Source organism: Rissa tridactyla, chromosome 1, assembly GCF_028500815.1.
Source record: "Rissa tridactyla isolate bRisTri1 chromosome 1, bRisTri1.patW.cur.20221130, whole genome shotgun sequence".
Lineage (NCBI taxonomy): Eukaryota > Metazoa > Chordata > Aves > Charadriiformes > Laridae > Rissa > Rissa tridactyla.
Genome location: NC_071466.1, coordinates 136,855,767 through 136,867,895, shown reverse-complemented (window position 1 = coordinate 136,867,895; position 12,129 = coordinate 136,855,767). Strand labels below are relative to the sequence as shown.

At 41.9% G+C, this 12,129-nt stretch overlaps 1 protein-coding gene across 2 annotated transcripts in view; it reads right to left on the bottom strand.

Annotated features, from left to right (window-relative positions):
- FBLN1 (fibulin 1) overlaps window positions 1-12,129 on the bottom strand; it is an 84,453-nt gene that overhangs the window by 12,425 nt on the left and 59,899 nt on the right. For both annotated transcript variants that reach the window (XM_054222239.1, XM_054222257.1), the window contains exon 16: window positions 11,167-11,298. In XM_054222239.1, coding sequence (XP_054078214.1) covers window positions 11,167-11,298 — 132 coding nt within the window. The remainder of the gene's footprint in view (window positions 1-11,166; window positions 11,299-12,129) is intronic.

Genomic DNA, 12,129 nt, shown 5'->3' with positions numbered 1-12,129 from the left:
AGGGGGTGGAGGCAAAAAAAATCAGGAGTGAAGTTGAGCCCAGGAAGAAGGGAGGGGTGGGGGAAGGTGTTTTAAGATTTGGTTTTATTTCTCATTAGCCCACACTGATTTGATTGGTAATAAATTAAACTAATTTACCCATGTCAAGTCTGTTTTGCCCATGTTGGTAATTGGTAAGTCATCTCTCCCTGTCCTTATCTCGACCCACGAGCCTTTCATCGTATTTTTGTCCCCCTGTCCAGCTGAAGAGGGGGAATCACAGAGCGGCTTGGTGGACACGTGGTGTCCAGCCAGAGTCAACCCACCACAGAATATCTCTAAGTATGGAGACTCCACAGCTCTAGACAACCTGTTCCAGTGTTCAACCACCATTCCAATAAAGAAAAGATGTTTTTTCATATGTTTAAATGGAATGTCCTGTATTTCAATTTGTGCCCGTTGACTCTTGTCCTTTCCACACCACTGAGAAGGGTCTGTCTCTGTCGTCTTTACTCCCTCCCATTACATTGATCAGATTTCCCCTGGGCCTCCTCTTCTCCAGGCTGAACAGTCCCAACTCTCTCAGTCTCTCCTCATATGATAGATCCTCCAGTGCCTTAATCATCTTCATTACCCTCTTCTGGACTCTCTCCACTATGTCCATGTCTTTCTTGTACCAGGAAGCCTAGAACTGGACATAGCACTCCAGTGGTGACCTCACCAGTGCTGAGGAGAGGGGAAGGATGACCTCCTTCAGCCTGCTGGCAGTGCTCTTCCTAATGCAGCCCATTAGCTGCTTTTGGCACAAGGAAACATCATTGGCTCATGATCAACCTGCTGTCCACCAGCAACCCTAGGTCTTTCCCTGTAGAGCTGATTTCCAGCTGGTAAGCCACCAGTGTGTACTGGCACATAGGGTTATAGCTCCCCTGGGGCTGGGATTTGCATTTCCCTTTGCTGAACTTCATGAGGTTCCTGTCAGACCATTACTCCAGCCTGTTGAGGTCCCTCTGAATGGCAGCACAACCCTCTGGTGTATCAACCACTCATCATGGTTTTGTTTCCTCTTCAAACCTGTTAAGGTGCAGTCTGTCCCATCATCTAGGTAATTAATGAAGAAATTGGACCCGGTATTGATCCTTCACGTACATCACTGGTGACTGGCTGCTAGCCGTGCTGCTGATCACAACCCTTTGAACCTGTCCATTCAGCTGTTTTTCAATCCACCTCACTGTCCACTTATCTAGTGTACATTTCCTCAGATTGCCTATGAGGATATTAAGGGAGACAGTGGTGAAAGCCTTACTAAAGTCAAGTAAGCAACATCCACTCTTCTTCTCTCAACCACTAATCCAGTCATCTCTTTGTAGAAGGCTGTCAGGTTGGTCAGACCTGATTTCCCCTTCATAAGTCCTTGCTAACTACTCCCAGTCACTTTCATGTCCTTAATATGTTTGGAAATGTTTCCCTGATGGATTTACTCCATCACCTTCCCAGGAATTGATGTGAGGCTTAACAGCCTGTAGTTCCCCAGATCCTCCTTCCTGGCTTTCTTGAAGGTTGGATTGACATCTGCCTTCTTCCAGTCCACAGGAACTTCCAATCACCGCAGTCTTTCAAAGATAATTGAGAGTGGCCTCACAATGACATCAGCCAGTTCTCTCAGCACTTGTAGGGGCACCCCATCAGGTCCCGTGGACTTGGGTATGTGCAGTTTGTTTAAATGTTCCCTAACCTGATCCTTTTCCACCAAGGGTGAGTATTTCTTGCTCCAGACCTTCCTATTGCTCTGAGGGCCCCGGGACTCCTGAAGACCAGTCTTACCAGTAAAGAATGACGTAAAGAAGGCACTAAGCACTTCAGCTTTCTACATGTCTTTTGTCACCAGGTCTCCTGCCCCATTCAGAAGCAGGCCTACATTTTTCCCAGTCTTCCTTTTGCTGTTGATGCAATTCTAGAAGCCCTTCCTGTTGCCCTTCACAGCAGGGGGCTGTGCCTCCATAGGTAGCCTCACAGGCATTATGTTCTTCCAGTCCTCTCTAGTTCATGACTGTGCCTAAAGGCATAATCTAGCTGTCAAATTGCAGGCATTTCCCAGACCACCAGATGTCTGCTGACTTCAGAAAGTTAATGTACACCTTAGATTCTTCCATCTCTCAAAAGCTAAATAGTCCTTTTCATTTTCTCCTTTTTTTTTTTTTGTGAAAGCTATCTATATTTCTCTCAATTATTTGTGACAATAACAATGTAGGCTCCTGCTATGTAGTGTTCTATAGTTTCTGATATAATCTGTTTTATTAATAAGTGGCTGCTCTTTGGAAAATGAAATATTTCTTGGTAATCATCACTGCAGGCATCAAATCATATACAGAAAAATAGCTCTGAAGATATCATTAATCCTTGAGCTGCCACACCTGACAAACATAAATATGGTTAAAGGATTCAGAAAACTCATTAATCAAAATACAAGTACTGAAATAGATTTCCTCTTGCTTTGAAGTGTATTGCCCTCATAACATTGTGAATTAGACCTTCATTCAAGTTTGATGGTGAACACTTCACAAAATAATAGATTTGGAGAATCAAGTTAGAGTTGGATGTTAACAAGGTTTCCATGCTGATGGAGAACTGCTTCACAGGAATGTGGCTGGCTATACATATCTTCGCTGAAGTACCTGGGGACAAGATTTTCAAAACCATGTACTTTTCAAACATGGACCTCACAGATCTTTATTCAAATTCTAAGAAAATGGCCTAATTTTCAACTGTTGAGCAACCGAGTGCTTATAAAATGCTTTAGAAGTCAAGTTTGGACACATAAAATCGCACTTTCATAAGCTACATGACACTCAGGGCAATTTCACTGTTGGTTTAAGCTGATCAAAAATAGTTGTCCTGCTATATCCTCCACCCCTTCCCTTGGATTAACACCCAAAAGAAAAACAAACAAACAAACAAACAAACAAAAAATGTAGCTTGCCACACAAGCACTAATGCTGGCAACAGGGAAAGGGCTGGAGCGTTTTTTCAGAGGTAGGCAGGAGAGGGGGATTTCCCTTTTGAGCACCAACAAAGCTCCTGATCCCTTAATACAATCCCAATGCTCCCTATTAGGGAACAGAAAGGCAACGGTGATTTAGGTACTGTAACAGTGAGTATTACACCAGTGGCATAAACGGGACTCCCAGCGACCTGGGCCAGTTGGTGCAGTGCTGGCCCCCGTGGCACGTTACCTCAGGAAGGGGCAAAAATGCCTGCATCCCCAGAGCAATTCAATAACTGCTTCCCAACAGTGCAGCTCAGAGCGGTACTCTGTCCTTTACTGAGAGGTGTAAAAGGGGATCAGAGGTAGGGTACGACACGTCTCCGAAAAAAAGAGGGGGGCCTGCGCCTGCGACCGTAAGCAACAGCTCAGATCTCTTCCATGCTCACAATATCTGTTGCCCACAGTAATCATTTACAAATCACATAGAGACAAAGCTCTCATTTAAAGACTGTCCAAACAACTACATCTAAAAATCTCCAGCCCTTGAAGTTTTCACCTAGGGTATAAGTCTCAGTTTAAGTTTAGCTAAAACTGTTTGAATCTACTTCTTTTTTTGCCTTTCACTTCACCTCTGAACAAAAAAGAAAAAGGAAACTACAGTACAGGAGTTACATTTCAGCATGAGAAAGGACCTTTCTGATTAGCCTTATTCAACGGATCAGAAATTTGGGATTCAATTTATTATAAATGCTGTCCTTCAACCACTCAACAAAGTTTAATTTCATTAACACTTAGGCTTCTCTAGAAAGCTTTGATTGCTGAAATGCATCAAATAAAGAGGCAATAAAGAGGCCTCATGGTATTAATACATTTTTTGGCCAGAAACAAATGGTAAATATTTTCAAAGCTATTATCTGTCATGTTGGATCATATGGAGCCTTGGTATTATTAAAGAATTAAAAACAACCTTTGATTTTACTGAGGTTTGGCTAGTTTACAAATACTATGATCTTTATTAAGGATACCAAATAACTTCAGAGAGATGTGCTCTTATCTTGGTTTGGCAAACTTGAAGTGCTTTTAGATCTCTGGTTTGCCTTCCAGCCAAACCTCGCAATGGGTTTTAATGTTGACAATGCTGCGAAATCACTCATGCCTAAAATGCAATAACTGTACTTGAAGTAGCCTCATTAAAAAATAGTTTCCACCATATATTTTTTAATCCTTCCTGTTCCACCTTTGAGAACGTGACATGCTTTATGTAGTATAAGAATCTTACATACTACAAAAACAGGTGGAAAAACTTCAAAGGCTGAATGTCCAACATGTGCAAAATCACATATATCAGCCTCCTGAGACTTTATTCCCACTATCTTATTTACAGGGGTTTAGCGTCCATCAGGGCACATCATCACTTACACGCAATCTCTCCGTTTAGTGAGAGTGCTTTAGTTTACCCTACCTGTCCCACAACCACGTTATTCGGTTTCAGCCAAGCTTTGATACAGTAGCATATCCATGACACCTGGGCAATTAATTATTGTGACCTTAAGCATTTCTTGGCAAAGAGCCACATTATGGCACCCAGCACGATATGGCTCTGTGATTCAATTCACCATGGAAGAAAAAGTACCTAATCCTGAGGATTTGACATGAAAGCCCTTATATAGCCGCTCAGTCATCACCTAGAGGCGACAGCTCTGCTGGTATTGTTAGCAGAACTTCTGATGAGGAAAGCTTTCTGAATTTTAATGTGCGTTAATCCCTGACCAAATTCTCAAAACAAGGCTGAAATAAGGGGTCACTTCACCACATTTGACCCCTTTAAAAAGAAAAGTTAGGGTGGTTGTTTTTTAAGTGAGCCATGCATCTGTGCATCGTACTGGGAAAGATTTATGGTATGCCTTCAGTCTCTTATCTTCCGTTTCCAGTTTTATAGGGTGTGCAGGCGCTACTGCAGGAATGAGAAGCCTGCCACCAACACATAAACTCAGGAGCAGCAGCAGAAGCCGCTGAATGAGTGGCACAAATATTTCACACGTGGAGGTCCTCAGAAAAGCAGGTCTCTGACTACTCTAAACCAGGGCAAAGCACCTCAGAGGACTGAATTCAGACAGACGTCTTTCAGGGGAATTGCTACAGTATGTTTCTCAGTGTACTGCATTCCAAATCTGGCTTTATTTGCTCATTTATGTAATATCTCAGCCCACAGTTTAAAATTAATACCAGAAAATGCATACTACATAATGTGAACCAAGGACCTTCGGCGGTCCCCTTAGCTGTTCCCTGACTCATTCCATTTCTTTCCCAAGTTTAGGTTTTACACTTCACGCCACAGTTCACAAAACTTCAGCAGAGTGGCAGTGTGATTTATTTGTCTGCTGGCTTTATGGAAACTGTAACCGAAGGTGGTCTCTATGAATGTTTTAGTCACACGTTACACCTTCCCATCCAAGGGGCGAGATGAACATTGATCAAGGAGGAGCGTCTGATTAACCAGATACTTGCGATGTGCTACAGTGAAATTTGGCATGAGGAAGGTTGTTCCACTCGAGCACGAGACTCATTCTCACCAGAAAAGCACCTTCAGCATTTCTCACCTATGAAATGAAAATTCACCTCCTGCTCGAGTTGCTTGTTTGCCTCCAGAAGAGCTCTCCAGCCTGACATTTTTTTCTGGAGGGGAGGGAGGGTGTTGAGAGATTTGACTACTGAACAGCGCAGTCATCAGCACCCCGAAAGGGCAGGTTCAGGCAATAAATCCAGGATCCCGTTTACCATATGGCTTCTGGGCACCCTCGTCTCAAATGCGGAGCTACTAATTTCGACAGGGCAAGCTGGCATAGAGAAAAAACTCACAAAATACTCTTCGCTGAGGGGCTCCTCCTGTGAAAGGGGCAAGCCTAGATGAAACCAGAACAAAGATACTGAAAGGGACTGTGCCTTTTTTAATGTAAGGCTGCAAGAGCCTGTCGAAAAACCTGCTGAATTATGTCCCTGCTCTGTGTGCTCACTGTGAATGACTGGACAGCATCGGTTTTGTATTGCCAGACACTATTGTCGTTTCATGCTAATGACATTATAGTCACGACAAAAGGTGGCTATTGTTGCTTACTTTCAAGTAAGAGCGTCCACAAGGGGAGATAACGTTTGTGCTGAAATCCTCACCCCTGTGAACAGCGGAGCTCTCCTGGATGCCTACACCTAGACTCCATTTCCCCACAGAAAAGCAAGTGTAGGTGAACTGCTACTTTCAGCATCACAGCCGTGCCAGGAAGCCCAAATCAGTCCAGGGATCTCATTATGCTAAACACCGTAACAAATGCACGGTAAGAGCCAGCCAGCCTCTGGCCCAAAGATAAAGACTCTAGAGCAACAGAGGATAAGGGAGAAGCAGAGAGGAATGTGAAGGTACTTGCCCATCCAGGGACAAAGTTCAGAACCAAATCTTCTGCAATGCAGTGACTCTGAATTTAATGTCAGAGCACACAAACATTTGTGTAGCGGACTGTGAAAAGACTTTGGCACACTGGGAATGGCCACACTTAGGAGATGCAGAACTCCTACCCCTGCGCTAAGGACAGGTTTCCCAAAAAGCCAAATAAATCTCCAGTCTCCTTCTGCTGCCCCCAACCAATATGGCATCCCACAAGCACACTTTCTTACGGTATCTGTTTTTGTTAACCTTCCGACCATTTTTTAAAAGTCTCTTCCCAGCTTCTGGAACATACTAAACAATCATGATACCATAGTAGAAATTAGACTACCAATAAATCCAGTGTTGCGCTATCAGTAGTTGAGACACTTTCTGTAAAGGTGCAAAGGTAACATCATGAAGACATGTGAAAGAGGCTGGAAATTCAGGACAGAGATAGCAGTGAAATCCTTGCAAATAATAATGGACAACAGTAGTACATATCTGTAAAATTAAAAGCAACCAGCACCAGCACAACACCCCCGAGAATCTCTACAGGTCCAAGTAAAATTTTATAATTGTAATGGCTCTGGATGTTTTTGATAAGAATAGTACCATTCTGCTTAATAGGCAAGAATATATGCTCAGGTTAGTACCAAATGCGATATGGAAGATTTCAGCCTATCAAAACTACTTGTAGCTGCATTAAGAAATTTTAAAACCTTCCTGAAGTTTGCCAGACTACAAGGTGGTATTGCAGTCACCTAAGGAAATGAATGTGTAGCTGAGGGGGAAAATGTTTTATAGTATCTGATAATACCTTAGGCATTGATAGGACATTTTTGTACAGGTTGAAAATGCATTCTTCATTTTTCACTGACAGCTGGTTAACGGAGGAATGCAGTGAAAAGTCTATAAAAGCTTTTAAAAAACCCCCTGGATAGGTCTGCACTTCTGTTTTTCTCCCGCCTATGCTAATAAGTGATGTGCAGTTGTTAACAGTATCTTTTGGATTCGGTGCCACCTTGGCCTGTAACCACACTAGGCAACAGAGAGTCTACAGCACTTCTTGAACCAGGAAAGAATGGGAGTTTGCATCTCTTTTTAAGACGATAGGGTAGAAAAATTGGAGGCAACTTTTTGCACAATTCTTTTTCTTCAGCTTGCACAAGCCTACACACTGCCACTCCAGCAGGCTGGCTTTTGTTCCTTCTCTTCCACTGGAAGATACTTTCTGTTGGGCAGTCTCGCTAGTTTTGGAGTCTGTTCTTATTTCTTTTGGCTCCTCCATGACTGATACTGCTGATCATTGATTCCCATTTCATATAGTTTCTTTCCTTGATTTTGCAATACTGTCCTTGCCAATTTCTTCTCCTACCTTTGTGGCTGCTTCTCCTACATCTCCGTTGAGAGACCATGTTCTTTCTTTTTCTAACATTCCCTGGGGCAGCTCTTTCCTCTGTTTCTAGTGTCTTTTACTTTCCTCACAACCTGCTCCTACACACTCTCATCTCCTCCTATGACCTCAGCTGCTATTTCTCCATCAACAAATCACAAACCAGCCTGATCAGCTACTCTCCATCCAATCCTACATATTTCTCACCTTCACCAACACCTTCTCCTTGATGTCTCAGTGTCTACTTAAAGGGATAGTGGCTAAAGCAGATGACGTGACTCTCTTCAGTCCACAATTCTCTGACAGTGTTGAAGTCCTCACTTTCCTTCTGTAACTCCATCTCTAACCGCTCCTCCCACTCTCTAAACCTTTACCAAAAGAAATCTGTACCTTTTCACTTTTTTTTAATGTCACACTTTTGAGAGCATCTTGTTCCTTTGCATTCACACAAACACAGTTTAGATGCAGGTCCCTTCTTAAGGCATCATCTCTCTTCTTGTTTGTGACAACCTAGCATAAAACTGTTTTACCACCTCCTGTAGAGGTTTTCTGTATTTTCTTTTGGAGAGAAAATTTGTCTTGTAGAGAAAATATTTTTGGTGATTTAATTTCCATTCACAGAGAAAATAGCTTTAATACTCTGATCATTTCTCCTGAAATATTACAACAGAATAAAATGTGCTTATTATTCCTTTTACCCATGCATCTATGATTTATGATCAGATTTATTATTTCCTCTACAATATAGGCAGCAAAAAAGACTTAAAAAAAGATTATACAGATTCGAGAGTCGTATGTCCATCAGTGGTCATCAAGCATGACAGTCCAGGTGTGCTTTCCCAGAAATGTATAAACTGATGATTGCAGCAGGTTGAAACATTATATTTGGAGAACGACTCCTGTATACCTGTCTGTTACTGGCCCGTATGTTGGACACTGGTTACTGGGCTAGTTGGGCATTTACTCTGCTAAAGTCCCTGTGTTACATCCCCACAGTTCTTATGTTCCTATGACTTAATGGAATAACCAATACATCTTTCTGATGACCCACAAATCTTAAAATCACAGAATCATAGAATGGTTAAAGACCATCTAGTTCCACCCCCCTGCCATGGCCAGGGACACCTCCCACTAGACCAGGTTACTCAATGCCTCATCCAGCCTGGCCTTGAACATTTCTAGGGATGGGGCATCCACATCTTTCTAATATTGTCTATGCCCTTTGTCTTTTTCCACCCTCATACAAACTCTTCCCCTTTCTTTACAAGAGGGACTCACTTTGTGAACTCCTGTGGACTAGGATCCCATCTTATTTATTTGTGTTGAAAACTTCCCAGCACTTTTATGGGAACACCTAACATTCTGATTATTAATAACAAGAAAAATGATATTATGATGAGAGCAGCAGAACAGCTGCTGGCAGAATTATTTGCAATCCTAATTTCACGCATACAACATGCTGTCCTGAACCTCTTCCCTCCAGGTAATATCAGCTGGGGTTTTGTTTTGTTTTTCCTTTTCCAATTCTGCTGCAGGCAGTTTACTTTGCAGCTTCCATCCGTTAATCTCAAAGTACTTTTACATAGAGGAATTAATTAAGACTCTTACATACAAGAATTAATTAAGACAGTAGTAGGCATGTTTTATCATCTCCATGTTGCGCATGGGGGAACTGAGGTGAAGAAAGAGCTGCCCAATTCTTTTGCAGAGCTGGAAATGTACTTAGGCATATATCATATCCTCTCAACCTGGCGTATAAGAATATCCTTTCTCTCCTAATATTGTGAGGCAGATATCCAGTTTACCAAGTAAAATACCATTGACACGCAGTCCTATTATTCAAAATGGAAATGCTTCCCTCAGGCGAATAACTTGGCCAGTCAAATTTCTAAACACATCCTTCTTTCTTATTTCAGACAGAAAGAAGAACACAGCAGGAAAAGCAAGCTACTGTAACTACTGTGGGATCTGATAACATTTATACTCTTCTAAAGAATCAACCCAATACCTGAAATCTGTAATCTTATCATCCTGCTTTAACAGACTCTCCCTCTTTCTCAGTATTCACATGTATACTTGTTTGATAAAGAAAGAAATATAAACCTAATGACTTATGATTTTTATCTACAGTTCATAGAACCTTTGCACAGCTGACGCTGTACTATCATGCTTCTGAAATGCAACAGTGCCACCTTCAGATCATGCTAAATATGACTTTTTCACAAACCATCTGTATGAAAGAAGCACAGCAGCGATTTTTCTTTTCATCCAGACAAGTCCTGCTAGAAAGCCCAGAAGGACATGTATAAACCTGAGCAGAACCTGCACATTCACATTCTGAAGCACAAATGCTCACTGGGAACAGCAGTCCTTTATTTTCATAAATAAACATTAATAAAGAGCAATCAAATACTACTTTTTAATACCTGGCATATTCATTCTCTAAGCATGAGAATCACTGCATGTTCCCCTGACACTGCACTAGCAACTCATATTGGGCAGCGCAGCACATCAGTTGGGATCTGCTCCTGCTCTGCAACCTTCACATAATTTGCCAGCTACTCCTGGGTATGCCGGGTCCCCGAGTGAGAGCCAAGCCACTGTATACGCTGGAAATGTGTACCCGTACGCATCTACGTATAGATAGTATGTGCACTATATGCATTACATACTGGATAGTCTGTGTGATATCCGCCCAAAGGGCCCTGCTCTGAAAGAAACCTACCAGAAAGTATGACCCCAGGTTGTGTTGCAGCCCCTCCCTGCTATACGAGGAGATGAAGGTCTAGCGTATAACCTGTATACACAGGTATATCTCCTTCCATGTCTCCTCCCTGCCAAGTTGAGACCATGATCCATTCTGAAGTTTCTTCTAACCCACAGCATTTGACAGATCCCTTTTACTCTCAACAGAGGTATTTATTTAAAACTGAACCAGCCTCTCGTTAAATATTGAAACAGGTAACAGTTTTAGTATATTCAGTCCTGCTTTAAAAATTTGATTATTATCCAAAAATTGGTGCAATGCTGTTTAAACAAGAAAGAACAGTTAATTAAATTTACAGTCTCTTTGCTGACATACTACATATTTCATATTTGGTTTGATTATAATGGGCAAACCTCATCATTTTAAAGCTAAGCCATTTGCATTTGTAATTAGACCTAGTTCTGAAAAAAGTTAAAATACTTCTCAAATTAAAGTTTAGGCCTCTGGTATTTTGACTAAAAAATTATTTGTGATATTAGTTCAGATTACACATGTTGGACTGGAGAATATTAAATCAATAGAGGCTTGAAAATCAAGGTGGGAATTAATTACTTGAGTTAATTTCTTTGACCTTGTTCAAAAATATTATTGAGAGAAGAAAGTACAGAGAACACTCTACTCACCCACTGTCATACCATCCATGTAACGCTTGATGATATCAAAGGAATCTCTTAAATTTCCTTCTGTTATGTCAAATATGATGTCTGCCTGGTTGGCTGGATATGTAGGTGTGATGGCACGAAGAAAAATAATCTCTGCAAACAAAGAGTATTGCAGAATGTACTGAGAAGTATTTGAAAACATCACTGAAGAACCTGACAGAATTTGACAAAATTACTTGTCCCCAAAGCTGGTGGAGGACACCACCCCACCCCGAGTTTGTCTTTTAAAATGGAAAGAAAGAACATTTTGGGGAAGGGAGGATTTGGATTTATTTTCTCCTCCTGCACCATCCAAGCAGCCCTGAAGCCAAACACTATTACTTTGAGAGTCCAGAAAGACCACTGTTAGAAACCAGCAGGATTTCCAGCAGGTACCTAGAGGATCACACTGAGGATCCACAGGGTGGGCAGTGGAGGGGCACCACGCAGGTAAACCCCTGAACTCTGACTCCCTTAGGCAGATACACAAAGTATTGCTATTACAAATTACAGAGCCCTTTTGAGCATCGGAGAAGGGTTTTAGGTTAAAAAAAAAAAGAAGAAAAAAAAAAGTGAGACTATTTTTCAAGCCTCTTGTGAGGGAGGTAAGTATTATTGTTCTCATTATTATCCATGCTCTACAGATGATGAAACTAAACCATGAGGCTGTAAGAATTCACCCAAGGCCATGCGCTGAATTACAGTTTAGGAACGTCTTCTGGGCTTCAGCAGTACTCTCAGATTGCTAGGTCTCATCTCTTTTTATTAAATCATGAGGATGGACTAATGAGGGAACGGTTTGGGAAGCATCCTGGGCCAAATACTTAGCTCTGCTGCCAGTACACCTGGTGAAGCTGAAGGGGTGTGTATGGCAGCAGAAGTGGCTATGGGGCATTCTTCCGTTCCCTGTGAAGTAGGGCCAGCCAAGGCCTGAAACAGGCCTGA